Source organism: Scleropages formosus, chromosome 13, assembly GCF_900964775.1.
Source record: "Scleropages formosus chromosome 13, fSclFor1.1, whole genome shotgun sequence".
NCBI classification, from domain to species: Eukaryota; Metazoa; Chordata; class Actinopteri; order Osteoglossiformes; family Osteoglossidae; genus Scleropages; species Scleropages formosus.
In genome coordinates, this window is record NC_041818.1 from 97149 (window position 1) to 119503 (window position 22355).

Consider the following 22355-nt stretch of genomic DNA (forward strand, 5'->3'; position numbering starts at 1 on the left):
AGCTTTATCAGAATTTTTCACACCTTGGTGAATAAGGTGTGTGGGCTGATAACACTACATAGAGGTAAGTGGAAGTCGCTTTTGGAGAAAAGTGTCTGCTACATAAATAAATGAAAGAACCTTTAATAGGAGAATCACTTTGTTTGATATGGTGATGTTTACATTTCAAGCACCAAAATATACACATATGCAACCTGCACCACAGAGCATGTCAGCAGAGAACCCGTCCAATGTGGGTCTGTTCCCCCAGCAGAGGGAGCTGTAGCTGCGCACCAGCTGTCGGATTAACGTTGCACTCCGAGAGGTCGCGCTGCCTCTCCTACGCACCGTGAACGCTGCAGATCCGCTAGAGTTTGTGAAGCACACACAGCCGCTGCGTTCACATTCCTCAAATCCCAGCGCGTGAGTCCGGCGTCGGGCCGCTGCAGTGTGTGCTAGACTGTGGTACGTTATTTAAAAAGGAAAAAAAAGACGTTTGCACTGAAAAACGTGTGTTCCTTAAAATTGTGGAAATTCCAGCAGCAGGATTAGAGCGGCTCTCTTCTTAAAATTGCTTCAATCAATCTATGTGTTACTTCTAACCACTATTCCTCCTGCTGCGAAGCGGTGTAGCTGTTTGGGTCCGAATTCTACACAGTGGGCTTCTCTGTACTTTTCAGACTCAGCAGTCAGAGCAGTGCCCCGTGGCGTGGAGAGGTTATCCAATAAGCAACAGTAGGTTCCCCTCAGGGAAACAGTAGCTAATTGCTGATAGTAATATATATATATACACAGTATGTATGTATGTATGTATATTTTACATCTTTTCGGTGTCCGCTTGCTGCACTTATTCTGATACTACGTGTACTCATATACAGTGATCCCCGTTACCCGCGGTTTCAGTTGCCCCGCGGCCCGAAAATATTATGAAATCTCGTGCCGTCCCGCCCGGGACGTGAATCATCCCTTTGTCCAGCGTATGCACGCTGTATAATAATCCGCTACCCGCCCGTCCGTCACTTAGTGGCGTCGCGGTTACCAGATGATCGACTGTTGCGGTATTGCAGTGCTTGTGTTCAAGTAACATAAGCTAAACTTAATTAAAAAAAAAAAAAAGAAAAAAAAATCTATACTTATTACTTATGAGGACCTGGGCGTTGCTCCTTAGTTTTCCTTTCTGCTGGTGGAGAGAGTGGGACTCGGAATGACTGCTCTTACCAGAAAACTTGTGGCAAAACTGTAGAAATTATAGGCATTAACTGTACATTTAATAGATTGGAGTACAAAATTGCTGCCTGCTCTAACAAATTTGTGTGAAGCAAATCATTGCCAGATGTTCAGTGAGCAGGTATATATTGATGACAGATGTATTGTGAAAACGAAAGACCGGATCCTGCTATTTTGTGAAAGTGTGTAGAGCTGACAGTGAAGCATGTGTTCATGTCTACACGTTTGTCTCACTGTATAGAGAGATGACTAACAGTCTCGCACTTAATGTCCTCTTTCAGAAATGGCGTGGTGGACTCTGGCAGTTCTGCTGCTGTCTCTCTCCATAGTCTGCTGTGCGGAATCCATCCAGGAGTTCACATCCAGCACCCTCATCAATAACGTGGTGCAGGACCCCCTCACAGGCCGCATCTATGTGGGAGCCATCAATGCCATCTACCAATTGGACTCCTTGCTCAAGCAGGAGAAGAAAGTAGAGACTGGTCCCAAGAGGGACAGCCGCCACTTCACACCCCCCATCCAGTCCTGCCACGATGCCAAGATGACAGACAACACCAACAAGCTGTTGCTAGTGCACCCGTCTAACGGCTCGCTCATCGTGTGTGGAAGCCTCTTCAAGGGCATCTGCTCCCTGCGGAAACTCGGCAGCATTGACCACCTGATCTACTGTAACGACAGCAAGGGTGAAAAGGCTTATGTGGTCAGCAGTGAGGAGACGGTGTCTGTAGTAGGAGTGATGTCAACCTTCACCAAAGAGAATGATACATTTGATGTGTTTGTCGTGGGGAAAGGCTACGGAAGCCAGGGCAACATGAAGCTTATCAGCACCCGCATCCTGCAGGACTTTGGCAATTGGGATGTGTTTGAGGACATTGTTGAGGCTCCTGCTGTTCAGGTCACCCCATTTGTCAAGAAGTACAGGCACAATTTTCGCTACTCATTCAAGGAAAGTGGCTTCATCTACTTCCTCTTCACCCGCACAAGAAGGGGGCTACATAACAAAAACTATACCTTCATCTCCCGCCTTTGTGAGGATGATCACCATTACTATTCCTACATGGAACTGCAGCTCAGCTGTGGCCCCAACAACATGTACAACAAGGCACAGGCCGCCTTTGTCTCCTCCCCTGGGGAGGAACTGGCCCGAAACCTGAGCGCATCCAGTCAGTACGGCCAAGTGCGGTCGCAGGACAAGATTCTGTTCGTAGTGTCCAGCACCGATGAAGACAAGCCCCGTTCGGGGCTCTGCATGTACCCCCTGAGATATATCAACCAACGAATTATGGAAATCATCAGTGCCTGCTATACAAAAAATGGGAAAATTGGAAACAAAGTAGCTGTTGATTCTCCGTACACAACCTCAACAAATCTATTATGTTCAGTATCAGTCCGTGTAAGTAGCGCTCCGTTTCAAACATGACATTAGCAATGTTTTCAGAAGTGTCTTGAGGTTCTGTAAAGTCGGAACAGTGAAATGGGATAGCTCACCTTAAGGTTTATTGTCTTTATTAGAATTTTCTAAAAGTGAAAACCTGAGTATCCCCTCTTGCACACTTGACAAAGTGATTGTATGAGGAAGCTGACGTTAAAGACTTCTCTCTCTGTGCCCATCAGCAAGACACGCTGACAAAGTACAAATGTAGTGCCGATTTCCTGCCTTCACCGCTGGCCAGCACACCAGGCTTTGCGCTGGCTGCCCAAGCTGTCCACACCACCAGAGACCTGCTCATGGCTGTCGCCGTTGCTGTGGAGGCTGAGCACACGGTGGCCTTTCTGGGAACCAGCAATGGGAAGGTGTACCACGTGAGTACAGCAGCAGAGGGTGTACGGTATCTGAGAGCAGTCCCAGGTACCAGTGTGGTCAAACTCATTTTCATAGGAAAGAAAATGGTGTGAAACTAGAACACAGGTAAACTTCCAGGTACACCTGTCCAGCACACCAGAGGTGTACCGAACTGTCCCTGGACCCAGCTCTGGTGAGGCAGTGAACAAACACCTGCTATTCGACAGAAACCACAGGCATCTGTACGTCACCACAGGAAAAAAGGTACCGTCTTGGGAAGTGGACTGTATTTGTACTCTGTGTAAGACGCTTGATGCTGGATATCCTTGACTCTGTGTCAGATCTCAATGGTACCAGTGGAGGAATGTGATATGATGAAGGACTGCAAGTCTTGCATGGACCTCAAGGATCCCTACTGTGGCTGGTGTGCCTTGGAGGGCAGGTAAGCACTCAGTTCACACCCAGTTAGCAGTGAGATATTCACTACTTTCTACACAACAGTTTGCTCCTACTGCTTTCTGCATGAATGGCTCCTTTGTCTAAGGCATAATAAATGCAGACAGTCCTATTTAACAACACGCCACATTTCACGTATCCATATTTTAATTGAATAAATGGTTTGATCAAAGTCATTGATGGAAAAAGTATGTGAACTTCTAGGGTAATGACATGCTGAAAAGAGGGTAATTGGAGTCTGCGGTCAATGCATTGGGTGTTCCAGTCGACTGAGGTGTGAGTTTGGCCTGCCCTGCCGTAAAAAAAAAAAAAATACACACGGTTTTTAGTACCTGCTCTTCACAGCACAATTCAGTTGAAATACAATAGCCTGATCAAGCCTACATAAGAAAAATACTGAACAAGAGCTGTGTTTGTGGGAGGTTACCATGGAAGAAAGCAGTGCTCTCCAGAAAGACATTACTGCCCATCTCACCTTTGCTGTCAGCCGGGTGTTCACAGCTGGAACAACATTATGTGGACAGGTGAAACAAATCTGACCTTTTCTGGTAACTGTATACAGTATTATTTTTAGAGAAAGCCAAACACTGCATACCCACATCAGTAGCCAATCCTGTGATCTAAAAAAAAGGGGTTTTCAAACTGGGGTCCGGAAGAGGGAGTTAGGGGGTCCGCGGAAAACTTGACAGAAAAAAATATTACAGTAATATAATTTTTTACGTAATCTACCTATAGTTTTGTGATTTATGAGTGATTCCTTGTAACGTGTTTATCCCAAAATGCTTTGCGCTCTTTACATTTTGCACTTTTGCGCACGTGGCGCGTGCTAAGAAGCTGCGCACGACTGGCGAAGCCTTATTGTTACCAGCTACTAAAGACATTGTCAGGGAGTTATTGGGAGAGGGAGCAGCACGAAAAGTAGAGTGCGTGCTTGTGTCAGACAATAACGCAGTGAGCAGATGCATAGGTGACATGGCCAACAATATTGCTTTGCAGCTTTTACAACAAGTGCAGGCCAACGAGTACTGTGGCGCGCGGCGCTCTGGGTTCGGATGGGGCGAAAAAGGACGCGCAGGCAGCGTTCAGGAAGAACGTTTTACTAGAACACCGGCATATGGGGAAATGATGCTCGCGATCCGAGGGCCCCATTTCCTCAAGAACCTGCACCTCATTTTATTTATTTTTTTTTCTTTTTCTTACGGATCAGAATGGGTCACCAGCTTACCCAAAGGTGTCTGACTCCACACACTGTCCAAAGCGACAGGAACTAATATCTCCATTCATCATTTCTGATAATTAAAATCTTTATTCAATAAATAAATCCTGAAAAACTGCCATGCCAAAAATAAAATTAAATAAAACAATAAGATCAATAAGTCCAACAAATATGAGAGAAAAGAAAAAAACGCATGGCAGAACCTTTAACACACTAAAAAAAAACCTGCACCTCAAGCCTGCCTTCCCAGCCTGCTTTTTTTTTTTTCAAACTTTATTTAATAAAGTTATCAATAATACATACAACCAAAACAATTCATTAAAATCCACAATCAAACAAATCCAACACTGTTTTCCTACAGTTGGTCAACAAAATCACAAAGCAACCATTACATAAAATACATTGTCAAGACAAAGTCTTTCCCATAACAATCCCCTTTCTGGCTTCAAAGAATATAACTGACCCATGTCTTCCCCACACCAACATCCACAAAAGGACTGTCCCAGCCTGCTTAGCGCCACCAGGTTGGTTTGGTTCGTTTGTTTTTGCTCCCCTCCCCTCATTGGCAAACAGAGACACCCCTTTATTATCCCCTCAAGTCCCCCCAAGGGTTGCACTCTTTATTCACATTTTCCCCATAATGCAACTATTTACAATAAATGCATTCCCTGCTGGAGGATGTGGTGGTGCAGCGTGTTTGGCTGGGTCTCGCTCTCTGGTGGGTCTGGGGTTTGAGTCCCGCTTGGGGTGCCTTCCAACTGACTGGAGTCCCATCCTGGCAGTGTCCCTTTCCCCTCCAGCCTTGCACCCTGTGTTGCTGGGTTAGGCTCTGGTTTGCCACGACCCCATTTTGGGCAAGCTGTTTCAGGCTGTGTGTATGAGTGAGAGAGAGTGAAAGAGACTTTTGGCTGCAGCGAGTTGCCAAATAAAAGAAAATTACTGAAACAGCATTTCAGATGTGCATTTATTGTAATGTGAATTGTAATATGTCTTTACATTATATAAAAGTCTTTACACATAAAAATATATAGTTGCCTTTATAATTTAGGCAAGGGGGTCCCTTGCACAGAATCATCATATTTGGGGGTCCTCGGGATTAAAAAAGATTGAAAACCCCTGATCTGAAACACAAAAGAAGTTTGGTCATGGCTGTGATCCGAAACGCAGGAGTAAATCAGTAACGGATTGGCTCGGACAGAAGCAGTTCCATATTTTACAATGATCAGAAGAGAGTCCTGACCTCAATCCCTCTGAAATGCTGTGGTGTGATCTCAAGCAGGCTGCTCATGCAGGCCAAAAATATAGATGAACTCAAACATTTCCTGTAGTGCAATGGGCCAGAATTCTTCCCTACTGTTGTAAAGGTATAATGTTTGAACTTATTGCCAATAAAGGATGTTCCACTCGATACAAAATATTTTTCACTTTTTTTTTTATTTCCATCAGTGACTGATTTTTTTCAACTGTTTGTTCAATAAAGATATCATCACATTGTACACATCATCTGAAACCACTTATCCCATGCGGGGTTGCAGGGAGCCAGAGCCTAACCCAGTAGCACAGGGCATATGGCTGGAGGGCGGGAGACACACACCCGCCGCAAGGCACCCCAAGTGGGACTCGAACCCCAGACCCGCCGGAGAGCATGACCCGGTCAAACCCACTGCACCACCACGCCCCCTCAATAAGGATATGGTCATGTAAAATGTGTGACGACGTCTATTAAAAGACTGATGAACATTGACTCTTAAGTACAGTTTGTTTCTTTCACCATATGCACCGGCCTTCATCACATAAGTAGCTGCATAAAACTTTACCAGAATATTGCCGATTTCTAGTCACCTTTCTTTTTTTTTTGAGATGCATATAAACATTTATGTTACATTGCAGTGGCTCTGTAAAGGATTGATCCGAGCATGATCATGAACAATTATGCCTTACATGAACTTAAGACATCATGGGTGAAGTGAGTCTGGAAGAGATGAGTTTTAAGACCCTTTTTAAATGTGGGCAGAGATTCAGCAGTTCTGAGCGAGAGGGGGAGGTCATTCCACCACAACGGAGCCAGAACTGAGAACCACCTCGCTTTACCTTTCGCGCGTGGGAGCACCAAGCTGGCAGATGTGGAAGAGCGTAGAAGTCTGGTTGGCGTGTAGCAGATGATCAAGTCTTGTAGATACCTGGGAGCAGTTCTATTGATGCATTTGTAGTCAATAACCAGGGTCTTGAATTTGATGTGGGCAGCTATAGGAAGCCAGTGCAGAGAAACGAGTAGAGGAGATACATGGGAACGCTTCGGCAAGACAAACACAACTCGCGCAGCAGCATTTTGTATCAGCTGTAGAGGTTTGGTGGCAGTAGCAGGAAGGCCAGACAGGAGAGAGTTGCAGTATCCAGACAAGATGTCACCATGGCCTGGACAAGTAGTTGGGCAGAGTTGTTAAATTCCAAAGGTTCCCTGCCAAAGATTCTGTCTGTCTACTTACATCTTCACCTCATAGTTAAAAGCAATATTGAGAAGGTCTTGGAATCCACACTGTTGGAGCTGTGTAGACGGAAGGCTTTGGAAGTGGTTCGTACAGAGTGGGCTGGAGCAGTGGCTCATGGGTATCCTTTCTGCTGCAGGTGCACCAGGAAGTCTGACTGCAGGAAGGCAGAAGAGGAGAAGCACTGGCTGTGGAGTCCTCAGAACCAGTGTGTGGAAATAACATCTTTCCAGCCACCAAATCTGAGCTGCAAGAAGATGCAGAAGGTATGAGAGGTTGACTTTGCCTGTATCTCCTACGCCAAGGAACATACACTTTAGACCCTTGCCCAGATTTTACCAAAGGGCATGTTTTCAACATAGGAGAAGAGACATTGCCAGATACTGGAAAATTCTGCAGAAGAACCCCACAATGAGTATCTTATCATTTCCAGTTTTAGAATTTGCATCATGTCGTTCATCCAGTGCACATGGGAGAGACACACACACACACACACACACACACACACCATCTTTCTAACACTTTAAAATAAAGTCGAAGGTTACGGCGACTGCAGTTTTTTAGGATGTGGTTACTTGTATACATACCTGAGTTTACATTAACTGGAGGTTTGTAAAGTACAGTTTTCCCCGTTTTAGGTTGTTGATATGTTTCCTCTTTTGTAAGAAATATGCAAACACTTCCGGGAGATTCACAATTAAAAGTGTTGCTAATCATTTAACTTGATTCATTTTACGTTGAAATTCATAAATTCCGCAGTTCCGGCTGTTCAGATGATTTTTGAGCTATTTAATAGTTATGTTAATGTAAACTTTACTCCCACGAACTTGGATGTTTTATTGACTAACTGTGCTATGACACTGTTTGTAGAGCTGTTCAGAATAGCGCTGTTTACAGTGTGTAATGTCTTTTATTTCAATATTGTCTCCATATTCAGTTTGATCTTGGATCACATAGTGTGTGCATGTCAGAGGTCCTTGATCTGTGTGCTTTATTTGCGGGTTGACATCAACGTGGCTTCTCTCCCCAGCATTGGAGGGGATGACAGTCTGAAATGCATTTTTGGCAATTTTGAAAGTGAAGCGAAAATGGGCGACTCAAAGGTCACTTGTGATCTGCCGAAAGTCACCGAGATTCTTGTCACTCCCAAAAATAAAGGTGAGTTTCCCAGCTGTGTGCCATGGTGCAACGGTGAGCAAAGTCATTGTAGCTTTTAAACACCTTTCCCGGAGAGGTCTTGCCGGCAGGCGACGTAACCCTTTGCTAACCCGTGTGCCTTCAGATTTTGTCCAAGTGGCCGCGAAGATCTTTGTGAATGACGAGGTGGAGTTGGCGTCCAGCTACTTCACCTTTTATAACTGCAGCGCAGCCGCGAGGCAGGCGGAGAACACACCGTGAGTGGCGGCGTCAGGGTGGGGCGGGTGCCCATTACAGCATAATGTCATGATGTGCCTGCCTAAGGCACTTCTTCGAAATCAGTCTCTGCTTTTGTCTTTCACTTTGACTGCATGGGCAAGAATTGTTCTTGAGGGGATTCTTGGAATATCTACAAACATCTATATATATATATATATATCCATCCATTATATTTACTTAGCAGACACTTGTCTCCAGAGCAACTGCCACTGAACTCTAGGTAGTGTTACAAGTCCACACACTTTGGACACCAAAGTGACTTACACTGCTAGGTACGCTACTTACAAGGGCTCACTCATCCATACATCAGTGAAACACACTCTCTCTTCTTCTGTCACTCACACACTATGGAGGAACCTGAACAGCATGTCTTTGGACTGTGGGAGGAAACCCATGCAGACACAAGGAGAACATGCAAACTCCACACAGGCTGAGTGGGGATTGAACTCACACCCTCTCGCACCACCCAGGCACTGTGAGAAAGCAGTGCTACTCATTGTGCCACCCGTTCGTTCATCCATCCATCCCTGTATCCATTTTACGGGGCAGCTGATAGCGTTGACTTTAGAGCTGCTGCCTTTGGATCCAAAGGTTCAGTACCGGTTCAGATCTCACCTGTTACACTCCTGTAATACCCTTGAGCAAGGTAATTGCTCCAATAAAATTACCCAGCTGTATAAATTGTAAATAGCTGTAAGTACCGTACCGTTGTAAGTTGCTTCGGAGAAAAGCGTCAGTTAAATGAATAAATGAAAATGTAAATCCGGATGACTGGTCTCTGTTAATGCTACAGGTTTTGGGAAGGAGAAGATCAGTCAAGACAGTATTAATGTTCTCACCCTGGTGCCTTGGTTGTTTGCGTTTGCTAACAGGTGCATGTCGTGTGTGGACAGCGAGTGGAGCTGCCAGTGGAACACTCAGGAATTCATCTGCGATGACAGCGATGACTCCGTGGGTGATCACATTATCAAACATAAAGAAGTAAGAAATGAGGCAGCAGCAGCACGTCTCACCTATTCCTGTCTGCCTTGTGCCAGGTGTCTTAAAAATGAAAAAATGCCCCGTGTTTGACATTCGCAGGGAGGTAAGTGCCCAGTATTTGAGAATCCAACTCTGTCTCTCATTCCTGTGGGTTACGAAACCTCCATCGAGTTCACTGGAAAAAACCTCTGTGTTTATAAGGTGAAAGATTTTTCTTCATATCTACCTGTTGACTGTGATAAGTAATAAAATAATTTATCGTTGCCTTTTTTTTTTTTTTTTTAAAGTAGAGATTGCCTTGAAGGTTATAGTGGATTCTGGGTTACACTGTTTGTCTACCTTATCTCTTCCAGGGCAGAGAATTCAAGATTGGCACCGAGCTGATGGTGCCCACTGAGGAAATGGTCACTATAAAAGATTCAGACTACAATTTAAAGGGATACAAGGTCAGTGTTGGACTGAATTTCATTGCCTTGGTGTTCTGAGCGGCTCTGTTGCCCGCACCTTCGCTTGCGCTATGCTGACAGGGGGCAGAGGGCCACACTAGCGCTGTGGAATACCACGGAGTAGCCTGTGGAGCAGCTTCCGAGCTCACCTCCTAGGTGTCTGGATAAGGGTTCGACATGCATAGATGAAAGCGCAAAGCAACCACCAAGTGTGTGAGTCCCAGCTGTTGCAGCTTTTCCTTCGCGAACAGTGTCCTGCAGCCAGGGATGTATTGTACTGCACAACGTGCCCCAGAACACCTTCCTTCTCTTGCCTGTATGGGAGGGAAAGAGGAGGGAGCGGAGCTGAGTTGCCAGTAAGTGCACCAGCTGTCCCTCAGGGCCTGGCCTCCTGCTCACTCGGTGGCTTTTGTGGCAAAAAAGGTTGTACCAAAGTAGTTTGATATTGTAGCAGCCCCTTATGAACACAGCAGATGTTTTGGGTTAATGTGCTTGGGTGCTGCTTGGCTCTCCTGTTTTTCAATATCTGTCAGTTAAAGAATTGTTTACTCACACAGTGGTGAACTATTTCTGATGGAAGACTTTCAGTCACATGTGGATGCCCAATGTGCTAGCAGCAGATGTGCAGGGCTCATAGCTGAGCCTTAAAGACCCAGGTTCAAATCTCACCTCCTGCTGTTGTAGAACCTGTGAGCAAGCTACTTAATTGTTCCAGTAAAACTGCCCAACTGTATCAATGGGTACAATCAGTGTAAGCAGCTAAATGGTGTTTATGACTAACATTTAAATAACTATAATGGTAAATGTTTAAGTAACTACTGCTCTTTACTCAGGGTAAGTACCTTTCACTGGGGTACTACAGGTGGGATTCAAACCTGCAACCTTTGGGTCCAAAAACAGCAGCGCTAACCAGTATGCTACCAGCTGGCCTGCGTGTAAATGTCTAAATGGTAATGTAAGCGTTGATGCCTGGATAATAGATCATCGTAATATCAAGACCTCTCGGAATTTTTGCAGTTTGCAAGCACCGAATGTTAATGTTGCTTTTTCTTCGTTCCCGGGACCAGTTTGCGTATGACGAAGCGCGAACAGTTGACGTGCTCTTCTACATCAAGGACAGAAAGACACATAAGAAGATTAACAGCAAACTAAACGGTAGGCCTGACAGTCAGACGTGGACTGTTCGGACCGCAGCCGTGCGCACAGGGGATGGTAAAAACAATGAGTTGAACTGATTCTTATAACTGACTGTTCAGTTAAGTGACCTTGCGCATGGAAGTCGTCAAAAAATGAATGGAAATTGGTGTCGTGTGCGGTGTGCTGATGGTGGTGTCCACCCCTCACCTGCAGTGACGCTATACAACTGTGCAGTGGGCCGTGAGGACTGCAGCCTGTGCAAGAGTGCAGACCCCATCTACAGTTGTGTGTGGTGCGATAAAACCAAGTCCTGCGAGTATCGGAAAAGGTGTCCGAGTGGTGAGCGGAGGAGGGACTGTCCCAACCCTGAAATCACTGATGTGAGTTTCTGGAGACGCTGCACCATGTTTTCTCTGTATCATACAAAAAATAGCACATTTATTACCTCCTGTCCTTTTATCTATCCAAGCAAATTAATAAATTTCCTTTTGGTCATAGCTAAAAACTGCCAGATCTCATGTCTAACAGTTCACTTGGTGTCTAATCTCCTACCATGAATACTATTCTATATCCGATTTGTTAACAAAAAAAAAAAAAAAAAAAAAAATACTTTTGGCAATCCTAATGCTGGCATTGGCTTACTTCTACCAAGGCAAAAGTAATCTAGTTATTTCTATTAGTGACACACCTGTCCCTTTGGAGCAGGATGGTAATGGTTTTATTAGAATGAATGACTTTTTCCCTCACGAAAAATGCACGTACAAAACAAACATCTCACAAATACACCAATTTACCTTATCGTTTTTCTACCGAAAGTAATAACAAGAAGGGATAAACTCTGGCAAACATTTCCCCCCCCCCACGGGCTCTCTAATCGTTACAAAATGCAGATAACCTGTCTGTACATTGTAAGTATGTATCTGAAGAGGAAATGCTCTTTTTTCAGATCATACCTCGGTATGGGCCTCTGAAAGGGGGGATTTCACACACACACACACACACACACGCATTTTCAGAACCGCTTGTCCCTTACGGGGTCACGGGGAACCGGAGCCTACCCGGCAACACAGGGCGTAAGGCCGGAGGGGGAAGGGGACAGACCCAGGACGGGACGCCAGTCCGCCGCAAGGCACCCCAAGCAGGACTCGAACCCCAGACCCACCGGAGAGCAGGACTGCTGTCCAACCCACTGTGCCGCCACACCCCCCTGGGGGGATTTCAGTGACCGTCAAAGGCTCCAACCTGGGTATCGTGAAAGAGGACATAGAGAGCATCAGAGTGGCCGGAGGGCCCTGCGTGCACCAGGAAGAGAAGTACTCCGTGTCCACCAGGTACAGCAGAGCACCCGGTCACCTGCACTTTTGCAAACAGGCATTGTTGGCATTTTCTCACCTTAGCTCATCTCCTTGCTTTGTGCCAGCTCCATATGAGACAATGGTTGCTTTGGGTTCGACTTCCTATCCTTACCTACGGAGTTAAACATGCACGCGGTATATTCGTATACGTGTCAAATCCTTGAGAAGAAAGCTGGTGTTTATTGATCATATTGTACAGATTTAGGGTGACATTAGTGTTGTGCTAATTTCAGTGGGGGCCGGATAATTTTTATCGTCGGCACCGGGCTTGACCTCGTCCAGAACGCTGCCGTGAAAGTGATGCCCTCCAGCGAGCAGTCAGGCGTCACCAGTCCACTGAAGGTTTGTGTCCGATGAAAGGCTTCTTACCAGAAGACCACTCCCAGTGTGCAGTGCCTGTCTTCTCTGCTTTTTGGAACAGTAGGGGTTTTAAGTAATGGAGCACCTATAGCACCAGCATTCCACCAGTATTTTAATGTGTGTGTATACATTTGTTGTGGGTCAGGTAGGAGCCATGGACTCTACTCTGGTGTCTCTCTCAGTCTGATCCTTCCCTTGCAGTCTGAAGTGGAGGTAAAAGGCGAAAATGACACAGTAATGCAGTTCTCCTCCCCGACGGTGAACGTGACCGATGGGATAGCGTCTCTCAGGACCTACATCGTCATGGACAACATTGAGCTTGAGCTCAAGCCTTTTGACTACCACCCGGATCCTACGTTTGAAGAGAACCAGAAAAGGATTGTTTCAGAGAACAGCATCATATCTGTAACTGTAAATATAATCTTCTGTTGGCATTATTTAGGAGTAGCTCCTGCAGAATTGTTTTATACCCACCAAACGTTTCCATACTGTTTTTGTTGTCTGTTTTAACATGTAAAATTACAGTTGAGAAAAGCAACGGTTATAGGTGATGTAATGTCCCCAGTTTTCTTGATAAAACCCAGTTGATACAGTACTTCTGAAATACAATAAATTCTCAGTATTAGAGCTTTTGCAGTTAACACAGAACAGTGTGGCCAAGCCATCTTCTTGTCTCTCGCGCCCAAGGGTAAAGGTTTCGCCAAAGCAATGACAGCCCAAGAAGCAGAAGCCTTTGTGGGAGACGTCTCTTGTGGGGTCAGCATCTTACAGAATGACATGCTCTTCTTGGACTGGACCCAACCAACATCTTGCTTCAAGAGGCCCAAGAGAGACACAAAGGCAGATTTGCTGGAACTTAAGGTAAGGCACTGTGCTGTGCAGAGAAAGATTCCTGAATTGAAGCTTGAAGAGGAGAAAAGGCTACTCAGCTTTACTGAAGTTGCTAAATAAAACTACAGCTTTAGTGGAGTTGCCTGAATGCCTATGGTTTAATTCTGCTCCAGCTTTCCAACTCTATTGTTTCTGCTTCCTTCGGATTAAGTTCGGCCATGGGCAGCGGATTGTAGGCTCAGTGGAGTATGAGAGCAAGACTGAGGCATCCTGGACATCTCCCCTGGCCATCATAATTCCTGCAGTGATTGCCCCGATGGTGGGGATAATCATAGCCTCAGTGTCCCGCTACAGGTAAGTGACTTCGTTTTAAACCTCGGCGCATAAATTCCAAATGTGGAACATTGCTGCTCGTATGTCAACGAAGAGAACATAAGTTATCACACATCCTGAGTTTTCTTTAAAAAAATGAATACATTTCACACACATTTTCTGAACCGCTTGTACCATACGGGGTCGCGGGGAGCCAGAGCCTACCCGGCAACACAGGGCGTAAGGCCGGAGGGGGAGGGGACACACCCAGGATGGGACGCCAGTCCGTCGCAAGGCACCCCAAGCGGGACTCGAACCCCAGACTCACGGGAGAGCAGGACCCGGTCCAACCCACTGCGCCACTGCACCACCGCACCCCCTTAAAAAATGAATAAATAAATAAAACTGAAAACAGCCACAGTGTGGATAGTTTTACTTTTTGTCCTAAGTGGGTAGGTAGTTACATAACACCATTACTCAGTGTATGAATTTTATCGCTTCCTCTTTCGAGGCACTTTTGTAATTTGATCATTTCCATGTGTGTGCACAGGAGGAGGAGCCAGCGAGCTGAGAGAGGATATGAGAAACTAAGGCAGCAGCTCGAGAACCTGGAGGGGAGGGTTCGTGACCACTGCAAGAAGGAGTTCACAGGTCTTTTCCATAACTAATAATCTGCTCATCTGCAGTCTTTACTCTGGCTCTTACCACTTGCAAGAGCCCTTTAATCTACAGTTGCACAATCCCCTGTATAGCGCATGTAAAGTTTTATTCCTAACCCTTTTCAGAGCTCATGATTGAAATGGAGGACCACACCGGTGACCTCAGTGAACCCTGTATCCCCTTCCTGGACTACAAGACCTACACAGACCGCGTTTTCTTCCTGCCTTTCAATGACAGCGCCAATGACGTGATGATCACTGGCAAGATGGACATTCCTGAGGCGAGGAGGGCCACAGTGATGCAGGCCCTCAACCAGTTCCTCAACCTGCTGAATAGCAAGCCTTTCCTTCTCAGTGTAGGTCCTAACATCAGTGCAGCTCCCAAAACCTTTCCTTATTGTCACAAGTGCCTAAAAACTGCATATTTGTGTCTTTTCCCATCTGTTCTTTGCTGCTCCAGTTCTTTTTTAATGTGAAATTAATACAATCCTCACAATCATCACTGGGGAGTGCAGTGGCACAGCGGCTTGGCTGGGTCCCGCTCTCTGGCGGGTCTGGGGTTCGAGTGTGCTCTTGTCATTCAGTGGGTGACTCCTGGGCTGTGGGTTTATGTGTGAGTTCAAATTCAAATGTCTGTGTGGAGTTCATACGTTTCCCCTGTGTTTGAAAGAGAGGGGGCTCGGGGTGCCTTGCGATGGACTGGCGTCCCGTCCTGGGTGTGTCCCCTCCCCCTCCAGCCTTGCGCCCTGTGTTGCCACGACCCCTCTTGGGATAAGTGATTTCAGCCTGTGTGTGATCACAATCATCAGACTGGCTTTCACAGCATAAAAGTTAATGGATTTTATGTGTTTTCCAGCTTGTATAGCACATAATTTAGAATGATATATGAGGTGCATAGCAGATCGTGCCTTTGTCAGTTCATCCGCACCTTAGAGGGGCATCCTGACTTCAATGCCCGGTCAAAGGGCTACTTTGCCTCCCTGCTGACGGTGGCGCTTCACAGCAAGTTGGACTACTACACAGACATCATGAGGACACTCCTGTTAGAACTCATGGAACAATATGCCCGGAGCAAGAACCCCAAGCTCATGCTGCACAGGTGAGGTGTATAAGACCAGCGTATCTTTAAGGTGTCTCAGAACGGCCCTTTTTTTTTTTTTTTTTTTAATAATGTGATCCTCCCCTGCCCACTTTAAAAAAAGTAATTTCTCTGCCCCTTACCTGTAGGTCAGAGACGGTGGTGGGGAAAATGCTGTGCAACTGGATGTCTATCTGTCTCTATCAGTTCTTGAAGGTATCATCTTTTGTGACACAAAATTAATCTCATTTGATTCCACTCTGTGGATTAATCTTATTTTCTACTGGTTCAGATCTTTGTTTGAACAAAATGAAGGTTTTTGCTTTAGTGACAGGGAACGGTTTTGTTCTGAAAGAAGCTTGATGGTGAATTCTTGTGCGGGCAGGACTCGGCAGGAGAGCCTTTGTACAAGCTGTTCAAAGCCGTCAAACACCAAGTGGAGAAAGGCCCAGTGGATGCTGTCATGAAAAAGGCCAAGTACACGCTGAATGACACTGACCTGCTGGGGGACGACGTGGAGTACTGTACGCTGGTGAGTATTATGTAGGCTGAACCCGATCACACGTCGGCGGTCACTTGAGGTATGAATGCTTCATTTTGAAAGGATTATCTGTGGTGCTAAAATGAACTCCAAGAAATGGGAAGAAGACAATACCGGTGGACACTTTCGTGATCAGCAGAATCCTTGTGATCTAGGACAGTTTTTGAAGATGCACGTTAAATCTACAGTGTGGGAACTGGATGCATGCACAGAAGGCCAAGTGCTAACCGCCCTTTTCGCCTTAGACTCTGCAGGTCCTTGTTCACGGGGAGGAGCCAGGTGTCACTTTGGTCAAGGTAGTCAACTGTGACACCATCTCCCAAGTGAAGGAGAAGATCCTTGAGCAAGTGTATAAAAATGTGCCCTATTCTCAGAGGCCCAAGGTGGAAAGCGTCACTCTCAGTAAGGACCAGCTGAGCTGGAGCACAGTTGCATAATATAACGATTCATGACATGAATTGTTTATTACTGAAGTAGGTATGACATTAATTCTGTTTTATAGGCGAGGGTTTCCTTGCTTGGATTGCACCAGTCTGCATATGATTGGGATATAAAATGAATGTTGAAATAGTCTTTCTGCTCCGTAGAATCTGCTGGGCGGATTCTGTCGGACCTTGACTTGACATCGCAAAAGGAGGGCAGATGGAAGCGCATGAACACTTTGGCCCACTATAGCGTGAGTTACATCTTAAGAAATGGACGCATCGATTCTAACGGTACAGGTTGAGTCACGGCTTGCCCCCTACGTGGTGACTAAATGTCTGTGTCGTGTCTGCTCCAGACCTGAAATCTGTCAGACTGTATCCAGCTCGGGCTGAACATAGTTCTTGTGTTTCAGGTGCGAGACAACGCCACTCTCGTCCTGTCTAGGGTCCTGCATCCTCTGCAGTCTTATGACCAGCACCAGGACAGTCATGAAGAGAGTGAGTGGTGCTCCTGTACTACTTCTGGCCTTCTGTAGTGTTCCCATGGTCTTGCTGACAACCCTCCTCCAGGAAATGCTCTGCGTGAAGACGACAAGGTGTTCCACCTGGTGCGGCCAGCAGAGGAGGTGGATGAGGTCAAATCCAAGAGGGGCAACATGAAGGACAAGTCAATGACCAAAGCCATCACAGAGCTTTATTTGATGCGGTTGCTGTCTGTCAAGGTTGGTTTGTTAATAGCCTGCTGCAGTTAGAATGCTAAATACGCTGGGCTGGTGAAGCCTACAATACATTAATATGCAGCAATTTGGTTGTGCATTGCTAAGAATCCAATCATACTTCTATATTCTAGCCCTGAATATGTAAAAGATCGTTCTAATAATTAAATCTGTATTTGGAATGCAAAGTGAAATATTTGGATTAGTATTTGGATATCATATTGTGGTACGCAGCGCCGTGGGCTTGGTTGGGGCGAAGAAGGACGCAGAGGTACCGTTCATCTCGAACATTTTATTGAACACCGGCACCAGGGACCCCGTTTCCTCCAGGACCTGCGCGTCTCGCCAGCCTTCCCACCCTGCTTAGCACCCCCAAGCTCGCTCCTCTTTCTCCCCTGGCAGATGCAATCACCCCCTTATATCCCCCGCGCGTCACCAAACGCTAACCAATTACAACAAGCGTATTTCCCCCTCAAAACTGTAACGCAGGTCGTTACAATATATTTATCAGATTTCATGACAGAAATAACAGGATTGCTATGCGTTTGAAAACGGCTCCTCCTCACCTGGGCTTGCTTACATATGCGCAAATGTGTTTGTTTCAGGGCACTCTGCAACGGTTTGTGGACGACTTCTTCCGCAGTGTCCTCTGTTCATCCGTTGGGCCCCCAGCAGTCAAGTACTCTTTTGACTTCCTGGACGAACAGGCACAGAAGCACGACAACGTGGATGACCAGACCATTGACATGTGGAAGACCAGCAGGTAGAGTGCTCTTGCCGTCTCTGGCAGAGAGAATTCCTGAGAAAGCAGTGCTGGAGCTGTCAGTTTTCAGAGACAAATGCTTCACGGTGAGAGGAGGCGCAGGGGCGTGGGGCTGCGGGGGGTTTGGCCCGTGCCTGCTCTGTGGTGGGTCTGGGGTTCAAGTACTGCTTGGGGTTTCTTGCGACAGACTGGCGTCCCGTCCTGGGTGTGTCTCCTCCTCTTCCAGCCCTGCGCCCTCCATTGTCGGATTAGACTCCGGCTCGCCGTAACCCCGCTCGGGACGAGCAGCTTCAGACAGTGTGTGTGCGTGTGTGCATGTGTGCGCATGTGCGTGCTTGACACTGTATTTTTCGTTTAAAATTTCTACTGAGAGCTCCGCACACACTGGATACGTTGATGTGGAATTTATACCGCAGTAAACCATCTGCGTCATATATATTTATCTTTGATTGACAGGCTCTTTTGAGGGCATAGACTGGAAGTGTTGGTATTGTGAGAATGAGTGATGAACAGTGTAATTACAACACTTTTGGCTTACTGATGAATTTGTGTACTATTACATGCTGAACAGACAGGATAATTATGTCCCCTGCTAATTTATTAAATCCACTTCTTTTTGTTCATTTGTTTGGAACATCTCTCTGGGCACTAAATCAGAAATGAATTCCAAACTTATTTGGCTCAGATGCCTCAACTCTTAAATAAATGTGGGGGAAGAAGTGTCTATTTTCTGCACTTTTAAAATTAATCTGCAACACAATAATGCATTTGTATGATCCCTGTATCGTGTGCCTCGGTACTCAGTTGATAAGGCAAAGTGAATTGCAGCCAGACTCTAACTGATTAACTGTGGGAGTATTCATTGGGACATCTGAGAGCTAAGAACAGGAATAACATCCAGAAACAGGGTTAAAGATGAGGCCACAGTTATATTTGCATGGAATGAGTGTGAGTGCTAGTGTGTGTTTCTTGAAAAGGCTTGTGTCTCCACAGCTTGCCTTTGAGGTTCTGGGTGAACATCCTGAGGAACCCCCACTTCATCTTCGACGTTCATGTGAACGAAGTGGTGGACGCCTCCTTGTTTGTTATTGCCCAGACCTTCATGGACGCCTGCACCAAGAGCGAGCACAAGTTGAGCCGGGTGAGCCTGGGAGCGCTTCGATGTTACGCCTTTGTTGATGTTAAGCCAGGCGAAGGATCCAAGAGCCAGGACTTCATTTTTTTCTCCAGCCCATGATCCCTCTCTAACCACTTTCCTTTGGCTTTATTCCTTACAGGATTCCCCGAATCACAAATTACTCTATGCAAAGGAAATCTCCACATACAAGAAGATGGTGGAGGAGTAAGTACTGTCAGGGCTACCACTTGGTAATCTCACCATTTCCTACCATCTGCAAAAATCCCTTTGCCTTTAATCAAGATGACCTGTCTCGGCTTGTATTTGTCCATAGTTACTACAAGGGCATCAGGGAGATGGTGCCCGTCAGCAACCAGCATATGAACACCCACTTAGCGAAGGTGTCACGGGTGAGTGAGTCTTCCACTGTTGCCCTTGTACTTACATTTACATTTATTCATTTAGCAGACGCTTTTATCCAAAGTGACATACATCTCAGCAACAATACAATTTGTGTGTTACATTAAGAGAAGGAGACATGGCTGTAGACATGTAATTAAGTAAACCTAGTTTGTTACTATCCACTTGATGCACCGATGTTCATCGCTCACGTAAGTGCAGAATAGATACTTCTGTGAGGTTGTGATGTTATGTCTTATGTGGACACAGTGAGGAGCCAGAAGATCTTACCTTCAAAGGGGGTGTAGATATGGCTGCTTCGGCTGGTTTTGGTCAGTCCTAGAAGTTCCTTACTTCAAGTTGTTCTTTGTCTCGCAGTCTCACACAGGCAAACTCAGCACCCAGGTGGCTCTGCATCAGCTATACCAGTATGCAGACAAGTACTATGATGTGGTATGTGACTCGCTCTTCCTTTCCTGTCAGACACATATGAACACAAGGATCTGAGATTGAACACGACGCTGCACGTCTTCTCTAACATTTACATTTATTCATTTAGCAGACGCTTTTCTCCAAAGCGACGTACATCTCAGCAAAAGTACAATTTATGCATTACATTGAGAAGGAGGCACAGCTGCAGACATGAAAGTCTCAAGCAAACCTAGTTTATTACCTACCACTTGCTGCGCCGATGTTCATCGTTCAAGTAGGTAACGGAATCTCTTCTTACCTTGATTCCAGATCATCACCTCCTTAGACGAGGACCCTGCAGCCCAGAATAAACAGCTCGCCTTGAAACTGCAGCAGATAGTGGCTGTACTGGAGAACAAAGTGACAGACCCCTAACCTCTGTAGGAGGGCAGGGGCCGGTTTTGGTACTATGGGGCTAGAAGTTAATGTGGGGTTTACGTCATATGGCCTGAGTCCTGAGTGGAATGGCGAAGAAGTGGGGTAGGGAAAAAAATGGGGCTGTTCCGAGAAACCCTCCCCCCATTTTAAGTGACCATTTGGGGTGTCTGAAACGGTGTCGCAAGTCCCTGACGGTTCTCAAAGTCGGTCCCCTTCCCTGTGCTGGTCCAGATCATACGACACATGCCAAGGGGCTGAGGGATCTGCGGGAGACACCACACCAGACGTTCTCAACGATGAGACACGTGACCATTGCAGCCCGGCCTTTGAAATAAACCCTTCCTTAATTGCAGGCTTTATCTGTTCAGTTGTTCAGTTAAATGTTCAATTTCTTCTTTTGTGGAAAAGTTTAAGAATAGTATAGAATATTAGAATAAGATTATTCAGAATTAAGAATAGTATAAATTTTTTTTTTTTTTTTGTGTGCGTTCTTTATCCAGAAAGCCTTATATATGTTTACATTTTTGTTTTTGATATTTGTGCCTGATAAATGTTCTCCAGTTGTTCAATGATGGGAAGGGTGGGACCTCTGTTTTGAAGTGAGATATAAAGTTAAGGGTCTGGAATCTGTTTATTGGACCACCAGTGACCAACGTGCTCATTTCCTTGCCTGTTGGGTCTTCTTGTCCTCATCCCCTGAACAGGGGGGTTGTGCAGAAAACAGCACTGCAGCATGGGAGAGCACATATTGCAGTTAACCATACTGTCATAAGAGGCACCTCTGTCACTCTGCAGACACTTTTCGGTGGAGTAGATGTATCTATTCATGATTAGATCTCACTTTTTTATTGTTACTTTATCATTATTATCTTTGCGACAGCTGTTGTTGCTCTCAGCTCTTTTTCCAATGTCTACTTCAAAGTTTAAAGGAGTCATACTGACATTCTGAAAAATGTTAGAAGTCTTTCACATTGTCACCAGCCTGTTTCGGTATGAGCCATATCCTTTCTGATGACGATGACATATGGCTACTTAGTTCTGTTTTTCTCTGATTAAATGCTTGTAAATTGTTGCGTTTCTAATCTTCAGTAAACTGGTACCGTAAAATGTATGATTGCTAACCAATTATTTTACTGAGTCTTGCGAATCAGGTAGCTCTTACCACGTGATTGGGTGCGGCTCCCTGTCTGCCCTTCAGTCTCTCTCGACTGCTGTTGCCCAAGTCTCAGGGCTAGGCCCTTACTCTTCTCTAGGCCGTCGTCGCTTCCACCCTTGCAGTTATCGTCTCCTCCTTTGTCGGCTCCGCTGTGATGTTCAGATTCGCCGCTGCCACCACCTCCACCACCAATCCTCCTCCTGCCGCCATCGGCGTTGCAGCTCCCTCGACGAGGGGGTCCGACACCCCTGATAATCTCTCTCTTCTTCTGGTGAGCTCTTCTGGATGGGCGACTCCTCAGGGAAAGCAGCATTATGCTGCTCTCCCTGAAGGAGACGGCCTCGCCTGCCCCCCAGCGGTCGTCTTTGTCCTTGTCGTTGTCTTCTCCGCCGAGGCAGTCATCGTCTTCTTCTTGGCTGTAGTTGTCGTCGTCTTCATTTCCATCGCCGACCTCACGTCTGTGATGGCTTCATCCCCTGGCGCAACCCAAGGGCAGGTTGAAAATCATGTGGAAAGCCCTTGGTGACAGAACCTCGGTACTGCATTTGATCTTAGCCAAAAGGCTGAGAAGGACCCACACCTTAAGTCAACCTGCTTAACACCTCTCAAGCTTTCCGCTGCAGAGACCTCCGTTATGTGCAGTAATTGCGTTTCATTTGTAAAGTAC

The 22355-nt window shown here is 46.0% G+C and overlaps 1 protein-coding gene across 1 annotated transcript; it reads left to right on the forward strand.

Moving 5' to 3' along the window:
• The first annotated feature begins 1015 nt into the window (after window positions 1–1015).
• Window positions 1016–20901, forward strand: LOC114912124 (plexin-B2-like). The gene is made up of 33 exons (XM_029257470.1): window positions 1016–1037; window positions 1488–2599; window positions 2821–3009; window positions 3128–3253; window positions 3331–3431; window positions 7287–7413; window positions 8149–8305; window positions 8430–8541; window positions 9436–9544; window positions 9898–9990; window positions 11058–11145; window positions 11341–11507; window positions 12074–12142; window positions 12271–12458; window positions 12716–12824; window positions 13044–13253; window positions 13530–13703; window positions 13885–14027; window positions 14536–14636; window positions 14771–15000; window positions 15562–15743; window positions 15872–15938; window positions 16108–16254; window positions 16509–16665; window positions 16851–16939; window positions 17102–17186; window positions 17259–17410; window positions 18010–18167; window positions 19161–19308; window positions 19445–19509; window positions 19619–19694; window positions 20062–20136; window positions 20425–20901. Exons 1-33 carry the CDS (start codon window positions 1022–1024, stop codon window positions 20527–20529), a joined length of 5127 nt encoding a protein of 1708 aa, XP_029113303.1. The 5' UTR covers window positions 1016–1021; the 3' UTR covers window positions 20530–20901.
• Window positions 20902–22355: the final 1454 nt, after the last annotated feature.